General features: G+C 37.5%; 1 protein-coding gene across 1 annotated transcript in view; it reads left to right on the forward strand.

The window, feature by feature from the left end:
• Positions 1-219: 219 nt before the first annotated feature.
• The window catches only part of LOC139964087 (uncharacterized), a 63005-nt gene continuing 44588 nt past the window's right edge, over positions 220-18636 (forward strand). Inside the window, exons 1-17 of the mRNA XM_071965438.1 lie at positions 220-396; positions 1136-1186; positions 2098-5565; positions 6073-6275; positions 6792-6899; positions 7780-7935; positions 9709-9859; positions 10491-10676; positions 11329-11540; positions 12507-12669; positions 13541-13660; positions 14305-14448; positions 15054-15230; positions 16002-16172; positions 16960-17073; positions 17557-17676; positions 18357-18511. Coding sequence (XP_071821539.1) covers positions 2283-5565; positions 6073-6275; positions 6792-6899; positions 7780-7935; positions 9709-9859; positions 10491-10676; positions 11329-11540; positions 12507-12669; positions 13541-13660; positions 14305-14448; positions 15054-15230; positions 16002-16172; positions 16960-17073; positions 17557-17676; positions 18357-18511 — 5463 coding nt within the window. The 5' untranslated portion in view covers positions 220-396; positions 1136-1186; positions 2098-2282. The remainder of the gene's footprint in view (positions 397-1135; positions 1187-2097; positions 5566-6072; positions 6276-6791; positions 6900-7779; positions 7936-9708; positions 9860-10490; positions 10677-11328; positions 11541-12506; positions 12670-13540; positions 13661-14304; positions 14449-15053; positions 15231-16001; positions 16173-16959; positions 17074-17556; positions 17677-18356; positions 18512-18636) is intronic.

Raw genomic sequence — 18636 nt, forward strand, 5'->3', positions numbered from 1 at the left:
ACACAATTTACAACAAAATATATGACCGTCAAATAATGTCCCCCTCCGTGTAACCATAGCATATTCTGTCTGGGGAGACAGTCTGTACCAACTGGCCTTGTACAATAGGTCCGGGGAGACCAAACGTACTGGTAAATCCAGTATAAACTGTCCTGTGGGACCGGGACAGTTTATACTGAATATGGAATATTTGCGACAGTTTGTACTGCTACACCGGCTGTGAATATATTACTCGCTAGCTAATTGTAACTACATTTCCTGGTTGCTAAATTCGCGGGCTTTCTCATAACAACCGCAGTGTCGAAATACTTCACATCAGACCTGAAAGAATGGATGCGTTTGTCAAAGAAAAATGAGTAGAAACGAATCCAACATCACTGAATGACATATCTGAAGGTAAAGGTTGTATTGATGATTGTGATGAAAACAGTCTGGCCTATTTGCTTTGAAGTGAATCGTTGCGTTCGGTAGTCTGAAGTAGGCAAAAAGTAGTAATAAGGCTAGCCCTAACGTTAGGGTAGGCCTAACGTTAGCGATGCATAGCCTACATGATGCTAGCCGTTGCGCAGTGTTGTGCATTACTTCACAAAAATGAACAGTTCTGTACGTTCGACGGATGATGTGATGCATGCCATGCCTACGCTAGGTCTTCGTAAACCAGTTGTCATGACTTATACCGCCCTCTGAATTACTGCCCTAAAAATGCAGCTAACATCCTCTAGGCTCTAGGGGGCCTAGATGAACTTCCCGTCGGGCCTCTGGTGGTCCGTCCATATGCCGCGGTGTGCCACTAAAAAGCCTCTGCTTCTCCGCCATTGGGACAATGTCGGCCCTTCAGCCTGTCGTCATTCGCCGGTGGCGGTTTGCTAGAGGCCCGGTTTGCTAGAGGCCGGTGGCCCAATGGGCCACCGTAGGCTTGCTATCAGGATCATACAATGGAGAGAAAGTGACTTAGGCCTACCCAAGGACACAACTAGAAAGCTTTGGTCAGGGCTTGAACCTGCAATCTTTAGATCACAAATCCATTGCCTAAGCCATTTGTCCAGTGCAAACTGATTCATGACAGCTTCGATTCGTGCAATATGAATAAATCAAGCACTAAAGTTTTTGTACTTTTACTTTATTAATTTCACAGACGACTGTGAGAATGAATCAAAGTTGTTTGGGAGGAACAACTGGAACAATGGTAAGTATGTCAACAAGTTACATTTTAATTGAAAGAGACTAGCAAATAAAGATCTCGAACAAAAGTATTAAGACAACAGTTGAAACCTATTTTACATTTGATAATCTTTGATATGGTAGAGATTATATACTAACAACAGACAGATAGGCAGTGCATGTACTCAAAAACATATTGGATGGAATAGCTCTAGTTCTTTGACCAAATTCAAGTTGGTGTTGCAACTTTTCCATTCACACACCAATTCAATGGGAGAAGCTTATTTTTTTTGCAAATGTTCCTTTGTAAATGTTTGCTGAGGACATATCTTGCTTAGAAAATCCCTTTTTCAATGATTCCATTTTCAATAAGCATTTTTCTTGCTACCAGGACATTATAATGTTATCATTGACAAAAATTTTATGCTCAATGTATTGCGTTGGAGAAAGGTCATTTAAAAGAGTTAAAGACTGTAAAAAATGGAAAGAAATGGACAGCACAAAAAATTGAGGAGAGATGTTATCAACATGATTAGCGTAAACATTTATGCAGAACAATTATGGGAGCTAAACTGCACTACACAGTTGGACAGAGTCCTGCAAATTAACTGCACCATCTGTATTAGATTTTGATTAGCATTTAGTGTAATCCTGAAATACATACTGTATGAATTCACGAAAGGAGCGAGTAATTTCCTTCGATTGAACAACTTTTTAAAACTTTTAGCAATATTAGGTTGTTTTGCAGCCAATACTTATATCTTCAGTTGACGTGTTTACTGAAGACAAAATTATGCAATACTGTATATCTCTGGAGAGTGTGAAACATGTAACTGTTGCTCCTAAGTATTTGTACAAGTACAGTTTACTGGGTTTCTGGTATATGAACTTTCATATTTCATGGCAAGAATTATAACACAATTCTATTATTTTCAGGTACAACTGAAGTACCAACAAATACAGCTGGAACAACCTATTGGGTTACAGACAGAACTACATATGAAATTAGTGAATCAACAGCTGATTTTGAAACTGTGACTGCAGGAACTACTTATGAGGTTACTGAATCATCCAGTGGTGTTGCTTCTGAAGTTACAAGGACAACAGACGATGTCAATACCATGTCCTCAGGTACAACGCTAGATATCAACATGCCTACAACTGCTGCAGAAACAACTTTAGATGTTACTTTGTTAACAGCTGTAACAAAGACTGTGACGACGTCAGAAACAACTTTAGATGTCACCATGTCAACAGCTGATGTTGAAAGTAGTGTGACTGCAATGACAACGTTAGATGTTATAATGTCAACAGCTGATACTGAAACTGTTACTACAGAAACAACTTTAGATGTTACCATGTCAACTGCTGGCACTGGAACTGCGAGTGTAGAGACAACAATAGATGTTACCATGTCAACAGCTGACACTGCGACTGTAGGGACAACACCAGATGTTACCATGTCAACAGCTGAATCTTCGACTGTAGCGACAACACCAGATGTTTCCATGTCAACAGCTGAATTTTCGACTGTAGCGACAACACCAGATGTTACCATGTCAACTGCTGGCACTGAAATTGCGAGTGTAGAGACAACACCAGATGATACCATGTTAACAGCTGAATTTTCGACTGTAGCTACAACACCAGATGGTACTATGTCAACAGCTGAATTTTCGACTGTAGCGACAACACCAGATGATACCATGTCAACAGCTGCATTTTCGACTGTAGCGACAACACCAGATGATACCATGTCAACAGCTGAATCTTTGACCGTTGCGACAACACCACATGATTCCATGTCAACAGCTGAATTTTCGACTGTAGCGACAACACTAGATGTTACCATGTCAACAGCTGCATTTTCGACTGTAGTTACAACACCAGATGATACCATGTCAACAGCTGAATCTTCGACCGTTGCGACAACACCAGATGATTCCATGTCAACAGTTGAATCTTCGACTGTAGTGAAAACACCAGATGTTACCATGTCAACAGCTGAATCTTCGACTGTAGCGACAACGCTAGCTGTTACCATGTCAACAGCTGAATTTTCGACTGTAGCGACAACACCAGATGATACCATGTCAACAGCTGAATTTTCGACTGTAGTGAAAACACCAGATGTTACCATGTCAACAGCTGAATCTTCGACTTTAGCGACAACACCAGATGATACCATGTCAACAGCTGAATCTTCGACTGTAGCGACAACACCAGATGATACCATATCAACAGCTGAATCTTCGACTGTATTTACAACACCAGATGATACCATATCAACAGCTGAATCTTCAACTGTATTTACAACACCAGATGATACCATGTCAACAGCTGAATCTTCGACTGTAGCGACAACACCAGATGATAAAATATCAACAGCTGAATCTTCGACTGTAGCGACAACACCAGATGTTACCATGTCAACAGCTGAATCTTCAACTGTAGCGACAACACCAGATGATACCATATCAACAGCTGAATCTTCGACTGTAGAGACAACGCCAGATGATACCATGTCAACAGCTGAATCTTCGACTGTAGCGACAACACCAGATGATACCATGTCAACAGCTGAATCTTCGACTGTTGCGACAACGCCAGATGATACCATGTCAACAGCTGAATCTTCGACTGTAGAGACAACGCCAGATTATACCATGTCAACAGCTGAATCTTCGACTGTAGAGACAATGCCAGATGATACCATGTCAACAGCTGAATCTTCGACTGTAGAGACAGCGCTAGATGATACCATGTCAACAGCTGAATCTTCGACTGTAGCGACAACGCTAGATGATACCATGTCAACAGCTGAATCTTCGACTGTAGCGACAACGCGAGATGATACCATGTCAACAGCTGAATCTTCAACTGTAGTTACAACACCAGATGATACCATGTCAACAGCTGAATCTTCGACTGTAGCGACAACACCACATGATACCATATCAACAGCTGAATCTTCAACTGTAGTTACAACACCAGATGATACCATGTCAACAGCTGAATCTATGACTGTAGCGACAACACCAGATGATACCATATCAACAGCTGAATCTTCATCTGTAGTTACAACACCAGATGATATCATGTCAACAGCTGAATCTTCAACTGTAGCGACAACACCAGATGATACCATGTCAACAGCTGAATCTTCGACTGTAGTTACAACACCAGATGATACCATGTCAACAGCTGAATCTTCGACTGTAGCGACAACACCAGATGATACCATGTCAACAGCTGAATCTTCGACTGTAGCGACAACACCAGATGATATCATATCAACAGCTGAACCTTCAACTGTAGCGACAACACCAGATGATACCATATCAACAGCTGAATCTTCAACTGTAGTTACAACACCAGATGATTCCATGTCAACAGCTGAATCTTCGACTGTAGCGACAACACCATATGATACCATGTCAACAGCTGAATCTTCGACTGTAGCGACAACAACAGATGATACCATGTCAACAGCTGAATCTTCAACTGTAGTTACAACACCAGATGATACCATGTCAACAGCTGAATTTTCAACTGTAGCGACAACACCAGATGATACCATGTCAACAGCTGAATCTTCGACTGTAGCGACAACACCAGATGATACCATGTCAACAGCTGAATCTTCAACTGTAGTTGCAACACCAGATGATACCATATCAACAGCTGAATCTTCGACTGTAGCGACAACACCAGATGATACCATATCAACAGCTGAATCTTCAACTGTAGTTACAACACCAGATGATACCATGTCAACAGCTGAATCTTCAACTGTAGTTACAACACCAGATGATACCATGTCAACAGCTGAATCTTCGACTGTAGCGACAACACCAGATGATACCATGTCAACAGCTGAATCTTCGACTGTAGCGACAACACCAGATGATACCATGTCAACAGCTGAATCTTCGACTGTAGTGACAACACCAGATGATACCATGTCAACAGCTGAATCTTCAACTGTAGTTACAACACCAGATGATACCATGTCAACAGCTGAATCTTCAACTGTAGTTACAACACCAGATGATACCATATCAACAGCTGAATCTTCAACTGTAGTTACAACACCAGATGATACCATGTCAACAGCTGAATCTTCGACTGTAGCGACAACACCAGATGATACCATGTCAACAGCTGAATCTTCGACTGTAGCGACAACACCAGATGATACCATGTCAACAGCTGATTCTTCGACTGTAGAGACAACGCCAGATGATACCATGTCAACAGCTGAATCTTCGACTGTTGCGACAACGCTAGATGTTGAAGTGTCAACAGCAGAATCTGCAAGTGTTACTGCTAAGGTAACTTCAGGTGTTACTATATCAACAAGTGATGCAAATGCAGGAACAACTGAAGAACCCCTTGTGCGAGGTAATTCATGTAAGCTTTCCTTTTAGAGGTATTTCTGTACATTTGAAAATGTACATCGGGGAGTCATACTTTCCGATCATACCTTTAAAAGATTATAGATGCATCCCTAACCCACCCCCGCCCAAAAAAAAGAGAAAAAACGTGAGATCATTTTCGGCATCATAATTTGTTTTGTCAAGCTTTGGTTTAAGATTTGAACAAGTAATATTTAGTAGTGAAAGGTAACAACAGCATGCATGTGCCTATGCCATACATTTTGCTTTTGTGTAGCCAAGTTCTCATATTGGATCACACACAAAACAAGACCCGCTTCATCATTTTCCCCAAAAGAACAAGAATGTCTAAACAATCAGGAGTTGTGTAATTTGGAGGATGCAAAAATGAGGTGTGTAATGGAAGTCACATATTTGTTTTGCCAATGGTTATTTCGATAAATGAAATTAAATTTCATCCACTGGCAAGAGTCATCAATTCCCTATACCTTTGTTTTTCTCCCCTTCACTTCAGTCACATCTTGTTCAGTGGTAGGAGACCCCCATTATCGCTCATTCGACGGGAGAGCTTACAATTTCATGGGGGCTTGTGAGTATAAGCTCACATCCGATTGCTTGTCTGAAGTGCCACAATTTGCAGTGAGCGCCAGAAATAAGGTGAAACCAGCTACGTCACTGGCGAGTGTCGAGAGTGTTACCATCTTGACTGGAGAATTGGTGGGTAATTTGGAATTGTTTTTGTTCATCTTGTCTTATTTAATTTTTGTTGATAGTTTGTTATAATTTGGACAAAAAAGTGCTGAATAATTATCAATGTGTGATACAAATTATGAGCCAAACATGAAAACACATTTTGATTACATTTTGCATTATAAGATGGCAGATTCGATGCAAGACCGGTGCCTGTCGATAGCAGATTTGATACGGCATTTATGCGGCATTTGTAAATGTGTATCGACAACAATTGATATTTATTGGAAGAAGAATAAGCAGAATGTCCCTCAAAATGTTTTACAATGTTAAAACATTCTTTTTGCAGGTGCTGTTCTACAATCATAATTGTTCCATTCAGTACTTGGATGATGATAAATACTATACGGGATTTCTCGTTAGAAATACATTTCTCTCTCTTATAAAAGGTTTTCGGTTGATTAAGTGATGGTTTGTTAGTAGTCTATGTGACGCATGATGATGTGTAAAGCTGTTTTGCAATCTTCAATTTTTCTTTTCTAGGTCATTATCATGACAGAGGATGGAATGGTCACATTGGATGGTGTAGCTGTTACTTTGCCAATGTTTGTACCCAGTGTGGTTAGACTTCAAAGGGCTGGCGCTTTTACCGTAAGTCTCGGTTAACTGTTTGCAATTCTGTTAAATTGAATGTATCTTCCACAACCCCTCGTCCATCCCCTTAAATTATGCATCAAAAGTAGTTCCATATCCGTTAAAAAATGTTCCATAAGTGAAGTTGTCCATAAAATGTTTGGCCATTTTGTTTGAATTTGAGGGGTAGGTGGAAGAGACAACACAATGAGAGCAAAATAAGGAGGGGGCCTTGGGGGGGTTATGCAAATAATGCAAGCCGGTGCCTCAGGTAGGGGTTCAGGGCCCTGCCAAGGGTTTCTTTAGTGGATGTGAAGGAGACAAAGCTCTATGGTTTGTCACTTTTCTTTGTTTCCAGAAGGTTTTCAACTTCAAATTGGCACAATTTGAAAGTGCCTGTATACATAAATAACTTAAACTTAATTATACATATAATATCTTCTTGCATCTTCTTTAACATAGCAAGTTTTAAGAGCCCCCAACCCCCATCCTATGGCATTCATGCTGAATATTGGCCACAAATGTTTAATTATCCTACTAGTTCTGAGGGCTCCTCTGGAAATTGAGGGCTCCTCAGCACAGCTTCTGCACTGAGCAGGACTACCCTCATTAAAGATGAAAATAAAAGAATATAAAATAAAAAAGTTGCCGACAAATTTCAAAATTTTTGCTGAATGCTCTGCCACACTCAAAGATATTTCAAAACAGCACATGGTGTTAATTAAGATATTTGAACAACTTGCGGATGTGAAGAGGGTGATAGGGGGGTAAGCATGAATTATGCCCTACCCCTCTTTTTAAACATTTTGCATAATTTGGGATAATACTGAGACAAAATACTAATACTAAAAAATACTTAACCATTTAAAATACGAATTTCTGTACCGTTTCTTGGCAGATTGCGATAACTTCATCGGGTATTCAGGTCCAATACGATCATGCATCCTACCTGTCGATCAAAGTTGAAGAAAGCTACATTGGCAGGTTGTGTGGTTTGTGTGGGAACTACAATAATGATATGCTAGATGACCTCACCAGTGCTTTTGGTATTGTGGTAAGGATTGTTTTCTTTTTACATCTCTCTTGATCCTATTTTTAACAAGCACGTAATGTTGAAATCTTAGATTCTTCTCATCTGTTTGGCAATAATGTATCATGGCTTACTCAAGTCCAAGACCTTAATAAAGGGCCCGCACGACCGATTAATGCAAGGTTGTGAATTTGATGATCAAATTCTTTTGGGGGTTCCACATGGCGAGCAGTCTGCCTGAAGTGATGCTCAAGAGAAGGCAGTGTGTCTCATGCTAGACCTACATCAGATAAACTTTAATTGCCCAAAATGCACAAGTGTTTTGATGCTGAATTGTTGACAATAGGTTTACCCTCGGATTTTGTCAAATCTGTAAACAAAAGGGAATATTTAATGACGAGCGCTATGCTCAAGTGGAGAAAAGTGGTGGCATTTGAAGCAATGATACCTAGCATCAGGGATGTCATGTGTTGATTCCTGGCCTTCCAGGTCAAATATGATGTTACAAAATTGTTGGCAGAATGTTGATGAGATTACAAGAAGCTATCACCAATAGCCATCACCTGTAGCTATGATATACAAATACCACCTATGTCTATCAATCAATCAATCAATCAATCAGAAGACATTTATATAGCGCCAAAGTCAACAGAAATTGTTCAAAGGCGCTATTAGCCTTGGTCATAGGTAACTTGTCACACCTACACACCAAAGTGTGCGCAATTCAATCAATCTCTCCTGGGCACCACAGTGCACCACAACCACGTGTCACTTACAGTTGTCACGTACACCTATCACCTATAGCTATTACATATATCCATCACATAAATACCACCTATATCTATCACTTACACCTATCACCCATAGCTATTACATATATCTATCACCTATAGCTGTGACATATAAATATCACCTATAGCTAGGGGTGATGCTTGAGGCATGATCATGATCTCAAAGCTATGGTACAAAAATGTTCGGTTCAAATTCTAGTCTTGTTTTTCTCATGCGATCCTAAAGACACCATGATATTCACCGTATACTCAATTGTTGGGGTAAGATAAGATACCCAGATTACACTTCTTCAGCTCATGAAAATAGCTTCAGGAATGAAAAAAACGGTGAAACCAAACCCTTTTGCCAAGGTTTGTGAGTGAAAAATAAATATGACACAAAAACTTTCTTTATTTGCAACAAACCTTGCACGACTCGGGACTGAGAAGCAGCCTAGACAATCGTGGCTTTAATGTTGATTTTAATGATCTTATTCAAACTTCTTATTTAAATAGTTTGAAATTGAATATTTCCCTACTTGCCAATCCATTTCACTTGGCAATGAAAAGGGGGTGCACATTCTCTCCTCTACAAGTTAGAGGGAGAGCGGAAGAGGGGACTATAAGCCTTTAACCTCTTTAATCTCCTACTTCTTTCAAAGTGGTGTTTGTTAATCTTTGCATGGTGCTTGCACACCCCGGAGCTGAAAGGCGGGATGCCACAGGTGTCAAAGCTATAGGCGTATAGTTCATTTTGAAACCCATGCCTATTAATGTGCAAAGAATTCATCCACAGTTGGAGAAGTGAGAAAGGTTATATTTTCATTTCCGAAGCTGTTCCAATAACGGAAAAAGGTTGAGAAACATATATTTAAAAGCATGATTGTAGAATTGCATGTAACGGTACACAGGGGATATCACTGAAATAGGTGGATTTGTTGTATCTTGTCATAGTAGGTGGCTGGTTTGAGGGTTCCATCCAATGATTGCTTGTAAATATTCTATTTAATTGCTTTACAATTCACAGCAAACAGTTCAAGGTTTTGCAAACAGCTACATCACCAATTCAGCGGAATGTAACAGCATTGCAGTACCAGTGACCGACCCGTGCTTGCACGCCACAAGTAACGTGACAAGGAGAGCCGATGAACTGTGTGAAATACTAAGGGATGAAGATGGTATGTTCACAATCACCGTGGACCGTCATGTACCAAATTAATGAAATTGGTTTATATATATATAGTCTACTTAAACTCACAGTGTAAGATGTTCAAGTGATTCAATTTCAGATAATTTTATGCAACGTTACATTGTTCAATACCAGATGGTGATTATATGTGATGGATTCCCAATACAGGTTGAGATGCAGGAGATTCAGTCCATATAGACATTCAAGCGGTTCTTTTGCAGTATGTCATAAACTTGATGACTACGTAGCGTTATACAATAAATAAAACTCATGGTCTCTACTATAAGTGGTCTTATGTAACCATGGAAATGAAATATTCAAAAGCTAATGCTGCTCCCAAGTTTAATGCAAAATTTGTGACAAAATCATTAATTTGTTGCATTAATCTCTGTGTCTAATTCAATATATCAGTCTGCATAAATATTCTTTAGTATATTTATAACAAAACATAGTTATATAAATACATATCAATCTACCATAATTACAGAGTTTATCTTAATTCTATGATAAATAGGTAACCTATATATTTTTTACCCATTAAAGAGTTTGGTTGAGGTTCTCTGGATGTCTCACTCAAATGTTTTATCAATATAAAATTGTTACACTGCTCTGTTCCATAGGAGAGTTTGGCTCCTGCATAGCAATGCAACCAGACACAGCTGGGACTTACTACGAAAACTGTCGCTCTGATGTCTGTGGAGCTGTGCCAGATGAAGTGGATGCCTGCTCAGTCATATTAGGATTTGCCATTTACTGTCGGGAATCCGGAATTAACATAGCAAATTGGAGAACAGAGACAACCTGTCGTAAGTTTTTCCATTTATCAATCGGTTAATTTGTGTAATTGTGTCATATCGATGGGAGAGGAGTGAATTGGAAGCCGTATGAATTACCTCAGTTTTAGAATTGAAAAGAAATTATGACTGCTCACTTTGAGAGTTTGTCACTGGTCTTTTCCATAAGTTTGGTACATTAATGTTATCAGTACTGTTTTCAATTTTTTAATTTTGTTTTCAACTGAAAATTGCAAAGTTTCTTCAAAGTTATTTTTCTGCAGTTAATTCTGACTCACAAAATTAGTCCCATATTTGGAGGAATGTTACATTGTTTCAACAGAATTTACATGAAATACTTCTTATTGTTATGATATGCATATCATTCTGTTTAATTTCTATTGTTCTAATCGATTGTAATTATGTCAATCCTATTCATGAATATGCAGTTTGAGCGCATATGGTAACTTGAGATCATTCCCAGTTTGTGTCATTTTTTGCTACAAAGTAAACACTCAGAGTTTCTCATTAGTTCTTGCTAATGAGATTCTCTCGATGTTGGTTTGGTTCTCATTGATGCTGATAACGTATAGCCTAGTGCCAATTAGTTTAGTTCAGTTATTTGTTTCTGTAAATTGATATGCTCTAATCTAACAGGTCTATTATTTCTATATTCTTTTAATAGCTGTAACCTGCAATGTAAATTCAACTTTCAAGTCCAACGGTGATCCCTGCCCGGAATCGTGTACCAGCTTACTGGATCCCACTGTTTTGACGGGATGCAACTCTACAGGTTCAGTGGAAGGCTGTCAGTGTGATGAAGGATTTGTGATAGAGGGAAGAGAATGCGTTCTTCCAGAAACATGCGGCTGTATCAAGGATGGCTTTTACGCTCCAGTAAGTTTTAAGCTGTATTTTGTAAAATTCCTTCGAATGCAAATTTCCTCCATTAATTATCATTCAAAGCAAACACTTACCTGCTACACTTTCAGAGCAGATCTACCGTCCATTTGGGACAGTCTCTGTATAATTTGTTTCCTTTCCGGCTTTCGAGCACTCAGCAGTATGGATATCATGTTTCTATCAGATAAAAGATTAGGAACTGTTCATACTCCCAGTACGAGCTCTTTGAAGCATGATATGAGAAGATATACCGGAGTAGTATTAGCTTGGAAAATTGTCCCAATTGACTGTATCTAGCCTCCTCTTATTGCATGCGAGAATCTGGGCAGAGGCTGAAAAAAGTTGGTAAGAGAGATTCACAGCTGTTGGTACAACCACCGTGGATTAGAATAAATACACAACATAACATACCCAACATAACCTAGGAGTGTTAGCTCAGTGGTTAATGCCGGTGCCTTCCAATCATAAGGTCCCGAATTCTAGTCACTCTAAGATTAATGTATGTCGTCTAGTTACAGAGTTGTTGACAATTGACAATTCATAATCATGGACGTTAAATATGAATCTCAGAGACTGACTTAGGTCAGCTTGCGGCTTTGATAAGCCAATGAGGCTTCTTCGCGAGTTCCTGCTTGCAGGAGGATCTAAAATACATACATACAATACATACAAGTTTATGTATGCAACATTACACCAGAAACTTTAGTGAATCATATTTTTGGAAATGAAATTGACAGTAAAAGAAATCTGTGCTGCAACCTACTCATTTTACAGCTAAGCAATGCACTTGCTGTTGGATTTTTAATTCTTTACATTCTAAGTATTATAGTAATATATGTTTAGAATACTGAAACTGAACTTGTAAGAAATAAAGCTCAGAATCAGTAAAGATGGAAGACTAATTGTTATCATCAGTTTTGACATTCAGATTTCATTATTGACTTCTTTCGTTCGATTCAGGTGGGATTAGTATTTCAGACGAGTTCCTGTGAGCTTGAATGTACCTGTTATGGTTATAATAATCTGACATGTAGAAATGTCAGTTGCCATGACGATGCTGCGTGTACACCAAACGGTTGCATCTGTCTTGAGGGCTATGTAGGAGACGGATTTACCTGTCAAGGTAAGGGCTTGATCTGTTTTCTAACATAAGCTTCACCATGCATTTATAGAATTAGATGCACAGAAAATTTCTTAATTTCCATTGAGTTAGTCGTGTATGTATAACTAGCTTGCATATTGTCCAGGATAAGAGTGACTTTGAAGTGCTGCAATAGTTTATGAATTTTATTTGAACTTATTGAATTGTATATTTAAGCTGTCGGTGAATTACAGAAATTAAGAAACTGTTCATTGGATAATATACCTTTAGGGATTCTGAGTGGTGGATCCAGGGATTGGCCACCTGGTAACATCATTTGGCACTAAAAGATATCTACAAATATAATTGTTATGACAATTAAGATAGACAGTGAAGAAATAGCTTTCATTAGTTTTTAGCCTTTTTTTTCGTATGTACACAACTATTTTGATATTTCTACATATCTATCTTGACTAACCTCCTCTCAAATGAGATCCAAGCTTATTTCTGGAATTACGTAATGCTGTCATAAATTCTTTGATGTTTCTGTCTTGTATCTTGGGCAAATACTTCTGAAGCTTCAGTTTCAAAGTTACAAAATTTCAAGTTCTAATCACCAAATGTCGTCGTGCATTCTTTGATGTTTCATAATAGGAAAATATCTTTACAGCTAGTTTCAAATATCCCTTTTGGTTTATTAAACAAAGTGAAATATAATTGAAAAGAACAATGAATAAACAGTTAAAAAAACACACACAGGAAGAGACCAAGTAAAACATGTCTGTCTCCATCAAAAATACAGTACATGTTGACAAATTTGGTCATTTTGTAAAATATTTTTTACAGTGTAGAATTACTGTGTTTCCAAATTGTGCCATTTTGATATAAAGTACTGTTCTCTCCCTTTTCATAGTGGAATGCAACGAAGGCCAGTTAACCTGTCAGGACGGAACCTGTATCAGTGCAAATAATGTGTGTGATCTTAGTCCACAATGTCCTGATTCTTCGGATGAGTTTGAAGCGCTCTGTTGTGGTACGTCTCACTGGCAGTGAATAGCCAGAAACTGGAAGCCTCTCATATTGCAAAATTCTTAATCTGTGATTCACATTTGAAAGTCATTTCCAGTTTCCATTCCAGCATTTACATATACAGAAATAGACAAGCGATCATTAAAATGTGTGTTACCTGTGTGAAAGAAACGTGTGAGACCTTCATATTTAGCAACGCTGTAGTTTCTTTGAAAGAATAGATATCTGAGCGACACACAACTAAATTTTAAAGTAGCAACAAGATTATAAGATGTAGCCAACCAAAATAGCCACAAATAGGTTTCAGAAAGTTACAAAATATTTTGAGTTTCTTTGATTATTTAGGACTACCTTCTTTTTTTGGGGGGGTATAATTTTCCTGATAATCTTTGTTTTAGAGACATAAACTGACCAAGCATTCCTCCCTGTGTTTTGGTTGCATATCAAAATGCCTCTAATTGCTTCATTCTATGGTTTCTGTAAGAGAACAAACATGCATTATTAGTATATGTATATATAGATTTCTTTGGTATTTATATATAAGTAAGGTGATATTTTGAAAAAGGGGAACAAGAAATATTTAACCAAAGTTGAAATATAAATGCAGGCTATCATCTTTCATTGGACAATATGTTCCATTACTAACAGATGAAATGGGTTCACAGGATCATTGTCCAGGACCAAATCTATTCCGTTGTCCATTAGAGGGAGCATATCTTTCGGTTTCCCTTCAGTGTGATGGCTATGTCGACTGTTCTGATGGTTATGACGAAGATCCAGCCTTGTGTTCAAGTAAGATTTTGATACATTTATTAAACAGTTTGATTAAATATGTTATGGTGTCGGCTATGATGGTGTCATATGATAACTTTTATGATAACTAAAACTGGGATTAAAAAATCCTAATCGGCCCTGTCCATAATTCTTGGATAAAGTAATAGTTCCTTTAAAGTGTTCTTAAAGCAATTACTATACATCGATTCATTTCCATCGATTCATGTAGCACCGGTGGAGTTTGGATGGAGAAGCTATATTTCGCCATTACTATGTGCTAACATTGGTCACAGATGTAGTCTTTCATTGCAAGCACTATCAAGGTTATAAAGTATATATTGATTGCATGGTATGTAAAAAGGGTTTACTTCATGTGTATGGATACTATATGTACATACTATGTATTAAGCACTTCTTTAGAAGTTTGCCTTAGATTCAACAACCCTACAGGCACTCCCTTCATTGTGTGACTGAATTTATACTGCAGCAGGACAACATTTGAATTTGTTAAAGTAGCATTTCTGGATCCAAAACAGTATTTTGAGTAATTGTCTCTTCAACTATATTTTCTTCCATGACATAAATAGAATAATTTTGAGTTTTTGTATTATGATTTTTTGAAGACTTTTGTCATCCACCACCAAGTATCAACAGCAGTTATTTCACACCGGTGCTGTCCAGGTATCAGAGAGGGGATTTGGTCACCTACGTCTGTTCCAAGGGGTACACCCTCTTTGGGAATGATACACGAGTGTGCAATGGTTCCTGCTTTAAAACTGTGGATTCTCCAGTCTGCCTAGGTGAGAGGGGATCTCATTCATTTGAATTTGATAAAGAGACATATGGTTGACAGAATTGACCAACCTCGACAAAACCTATGTCGATCGTTACAAATAATTACTAAATAATTGTAAAAAACAAAAGACTTAATCTTTACTGGATCTTGGTTCAGTCACTAGATACAATCCATCTTGCTTGTGGATTAATATTTTGTTTGGAGAAAGGTACCTGTGTTGCACATTGTTGATTTGGTATTAAATTTCTGTTTTTTTTTTTTGGGAAAATTTGATAAACACTGTTTATAGATCCACTGCTTTCTTTGAAGATTTCCTCACTTTTGATAAAGCAAAGTGTGCCAAAATTTGATACGCTAGTAACATTTCATCACTTGCATTGAACTTGAGATATAGCAGGGAGTTTATACACCAATATCGTTACCTTCCTGTCATCTTCAAAGAAAACCCTTCTCTGTTAAACTCGGCAGTGTTTACATGTTTTACAGAATTGCATGACCTCAATATAAAATTTTAAATTATGCAGGAAATCGTATGAAACTGCATCAAACTTTGTCAACTTTGGAAGATTCAGGTATGCATCGATATGAGATTTCTACGAATTGAACTATCAAAGCTTCAGTTAACGAGAATCCATATTAGCCATCAACCGTTAGCCAGGCAGATACCTCAGTAAGTACCTTACAAGCTGGAGGAGCCAAAAGTCAAGCTATAATTTAAATTATTTGTTAATTATGTATTGCATAGTTATATATTTTTACGTTTTTAATCTGGCAGAGAATTGCGATCTGCCCGTAGCGCCACTTTTCGGAACATTGAACACGACGGACGACACCCACGGTGCTGTTATTAGTGCGGTATGCAATGCCAACTATGAACTGGCATCTCCAGGATCTTACCTTACTTGTGACGATGGAACACTGATCGGAAGCCTCTCATACTGTCAATGTAAGTAGTCAGATTGTTTCTGTTTACCTTTAGCAATGTTTGATGTTTTCATTTGTCTATACATGTATGTGTGTTTTTTTTTCTTAGTTGGTTTTAGTGGAAGGTGAAGTTGGAACACCTGGCAGTATTCCTTTCACTCAATACCAACTTGATAGGATATGAGAAGGACAGAGGAAACTACTTGATCTCCCATCGGAATTTATCAAGAATGTCAAGTTAATGAATATAATTAGAAAGCAAACAGAGGATGTTCTAATGAGAGGAATAGAACAATTATTACTAATAACAATTCACCATGAAACAATTTTTTTTTGAAAATTTCAATTTAAGTTACAAGATAATTTATTACAATTTGACATACGCTAATTACATACAATACCATGTACAACACAATATATAATACAATATACAATATAATAGATGAGATAATAATATATACATTACAATATGATGTAATATAATAAACAATATAGTATACAATATTATATACATAACAATATAATCTACAATACAATAGGTAATATTATATACATAACAATATAATCTACAATACAATATACATTTCCACAACACAATATACAATATTATATTCCATGTAATATACAATATTATATTCCATGTAATATACAATATAATTCAAACACAACTAAATGTAATTTAAAATTTGCATGATATAAGTATATTGAGGTAAAATTAGCTACTCTCTATGTACTCTATAATCTTGTCTTTGGCCTACCTAATCTTCCTTTCAATCAAGTTGGTTTCTTTTAATTGTATCCATTCTCAGTGATTGACTTGTGTCTATCTGATCCCTGCAAGAACAATGGTACCTGTTCTAATAACATTGGGTTCGTTAGTTGTGCCTGTAAAGATGGATGGATGGGAGCTACCTGTGAGGAGAGTAAGTCCACTTATGTAAAGCTTCATTTTATGGATTAACTGTTAGTCTAATGCATTCCACATGAAGATGTGGTTTATATTCTATTCTGAACGTAACAGACATGGTTCATATAGAATGACATTCAGAGGGTCAAACTTGAAATAATCTTGGTAAATACACTTCTGTGTCAAAATATAAATTCTGTATGGTGATATGGTGTATATATTTCTGTATGGTGATAAGGTGTGGATACAGTAACTATATCAAACACTGATGCTAGCCCAGACTCTTACTTTACTGTTAATACAATATTTTACAGTATTGAGTACGTCTAGCTGTTTAGTTTCACAGAGTTAATACCGTGAATTGGTGGTCAAGCATATTTTGTTGTATCTCCTAGGATTACTTAACACTGAACTAGCCTGGTTGTTTGGGGAACATGGGGAACTAGTGATGGTTTTCTAGCAAAACAAAATTAACAAGTAATTCTTTTCATGTTTACAGATATTGATGAGTGCCTGGGAATGAATGATTGTGATCAAAATGCTACTTGTATCGACAACCCTGGATCCTATACATGTGTATGTAATGACGGCTTCACTGGAGATGGGTTTTACTGCAGAGGTGAGGGTATTATCGGATTATGTAGCTAATTCTATGAATATGCATAAGGATTTGGACTTCAGCTGTAATCTAATAGTGGTTTCAATGGAGATGGGTTTTAGTGAGGTGAGAGTGTTATGATAGTTTGTCATCCAGTTGTGACAATTTTTTATACACTGTAGTGTCATGTCCCACTTCAGAGCACTCGTATTGTCAGTACTAGCAGTATGAATATCATGTTTGTATCAGATCAAGGTTAGGAACTGTTTGTACTGTCAATACCAGTGCTTTGAGAGCATGATAGTTGGAGTACAGTTTGGAGAGGTATTATGTGCCAACTGTCTGAGTTTGTAAATAATTTAATGAATATGCATTAGGCATCGGACTGTAGCTGTATCTCTCATGACGTTTCAATGAAGACAGGTTTTACTACTGAGAAGTAATAGTTTTAATATGTAGTAGACCTCTGACTGTTGCTGTATATTCAATGATGTTTGAATCAAAATGGCCTCTATTCTAGGGGTCAGACTGGTATAGATATTGTGTAATTAAAACTCATGAATATGCAGTAGATGTCTGTCTACTACAATATTTTTATTGATGGTTTCACTTCAGATGACATGTGTTAATTCTTACGGTTGTACTATTCACAATTTTATTTTATAAGTAAATACCACTTTATTATGAAATTATTCATGCAGAAAATCGTCTATTCACCTTTGGAGATGAACAAGGCGACCAACGTTTGACTCAATCTGCTGATATAACCATAGGTGATTCTGAAGATCTAATCTCAGAAACGTTTGTGCCCCCGGCAGGTTTTCCCATCGGTGATAATTTCTATTACAGCCTGTATGTAAGTTTACTTGTGTTGATTTTGTACCTGTCTTGCCAATTTTTGCTATTTCCTATGTAAATTTTGGTTAAAAATTTTGTCCGATATTCAAAATGTCAAATCAAATGTGAATATGGAAGTTAAGT

This window comes from Apostichopus japonicus, chromosome 22, assembly GCF_037975245.1.
Source record: "Apostichopus japonicus isolate 1M-3 chromosome 22, ASM3797524v1, whole genome shotgun sequence".
NCBI classification, from domain to species: Eukaryota; Metazoa; Echinodermata; class Holothuroidea; order Aspidochirotida; family Stichopodidae; genus Apostichopus; species Apostichopus japonicus.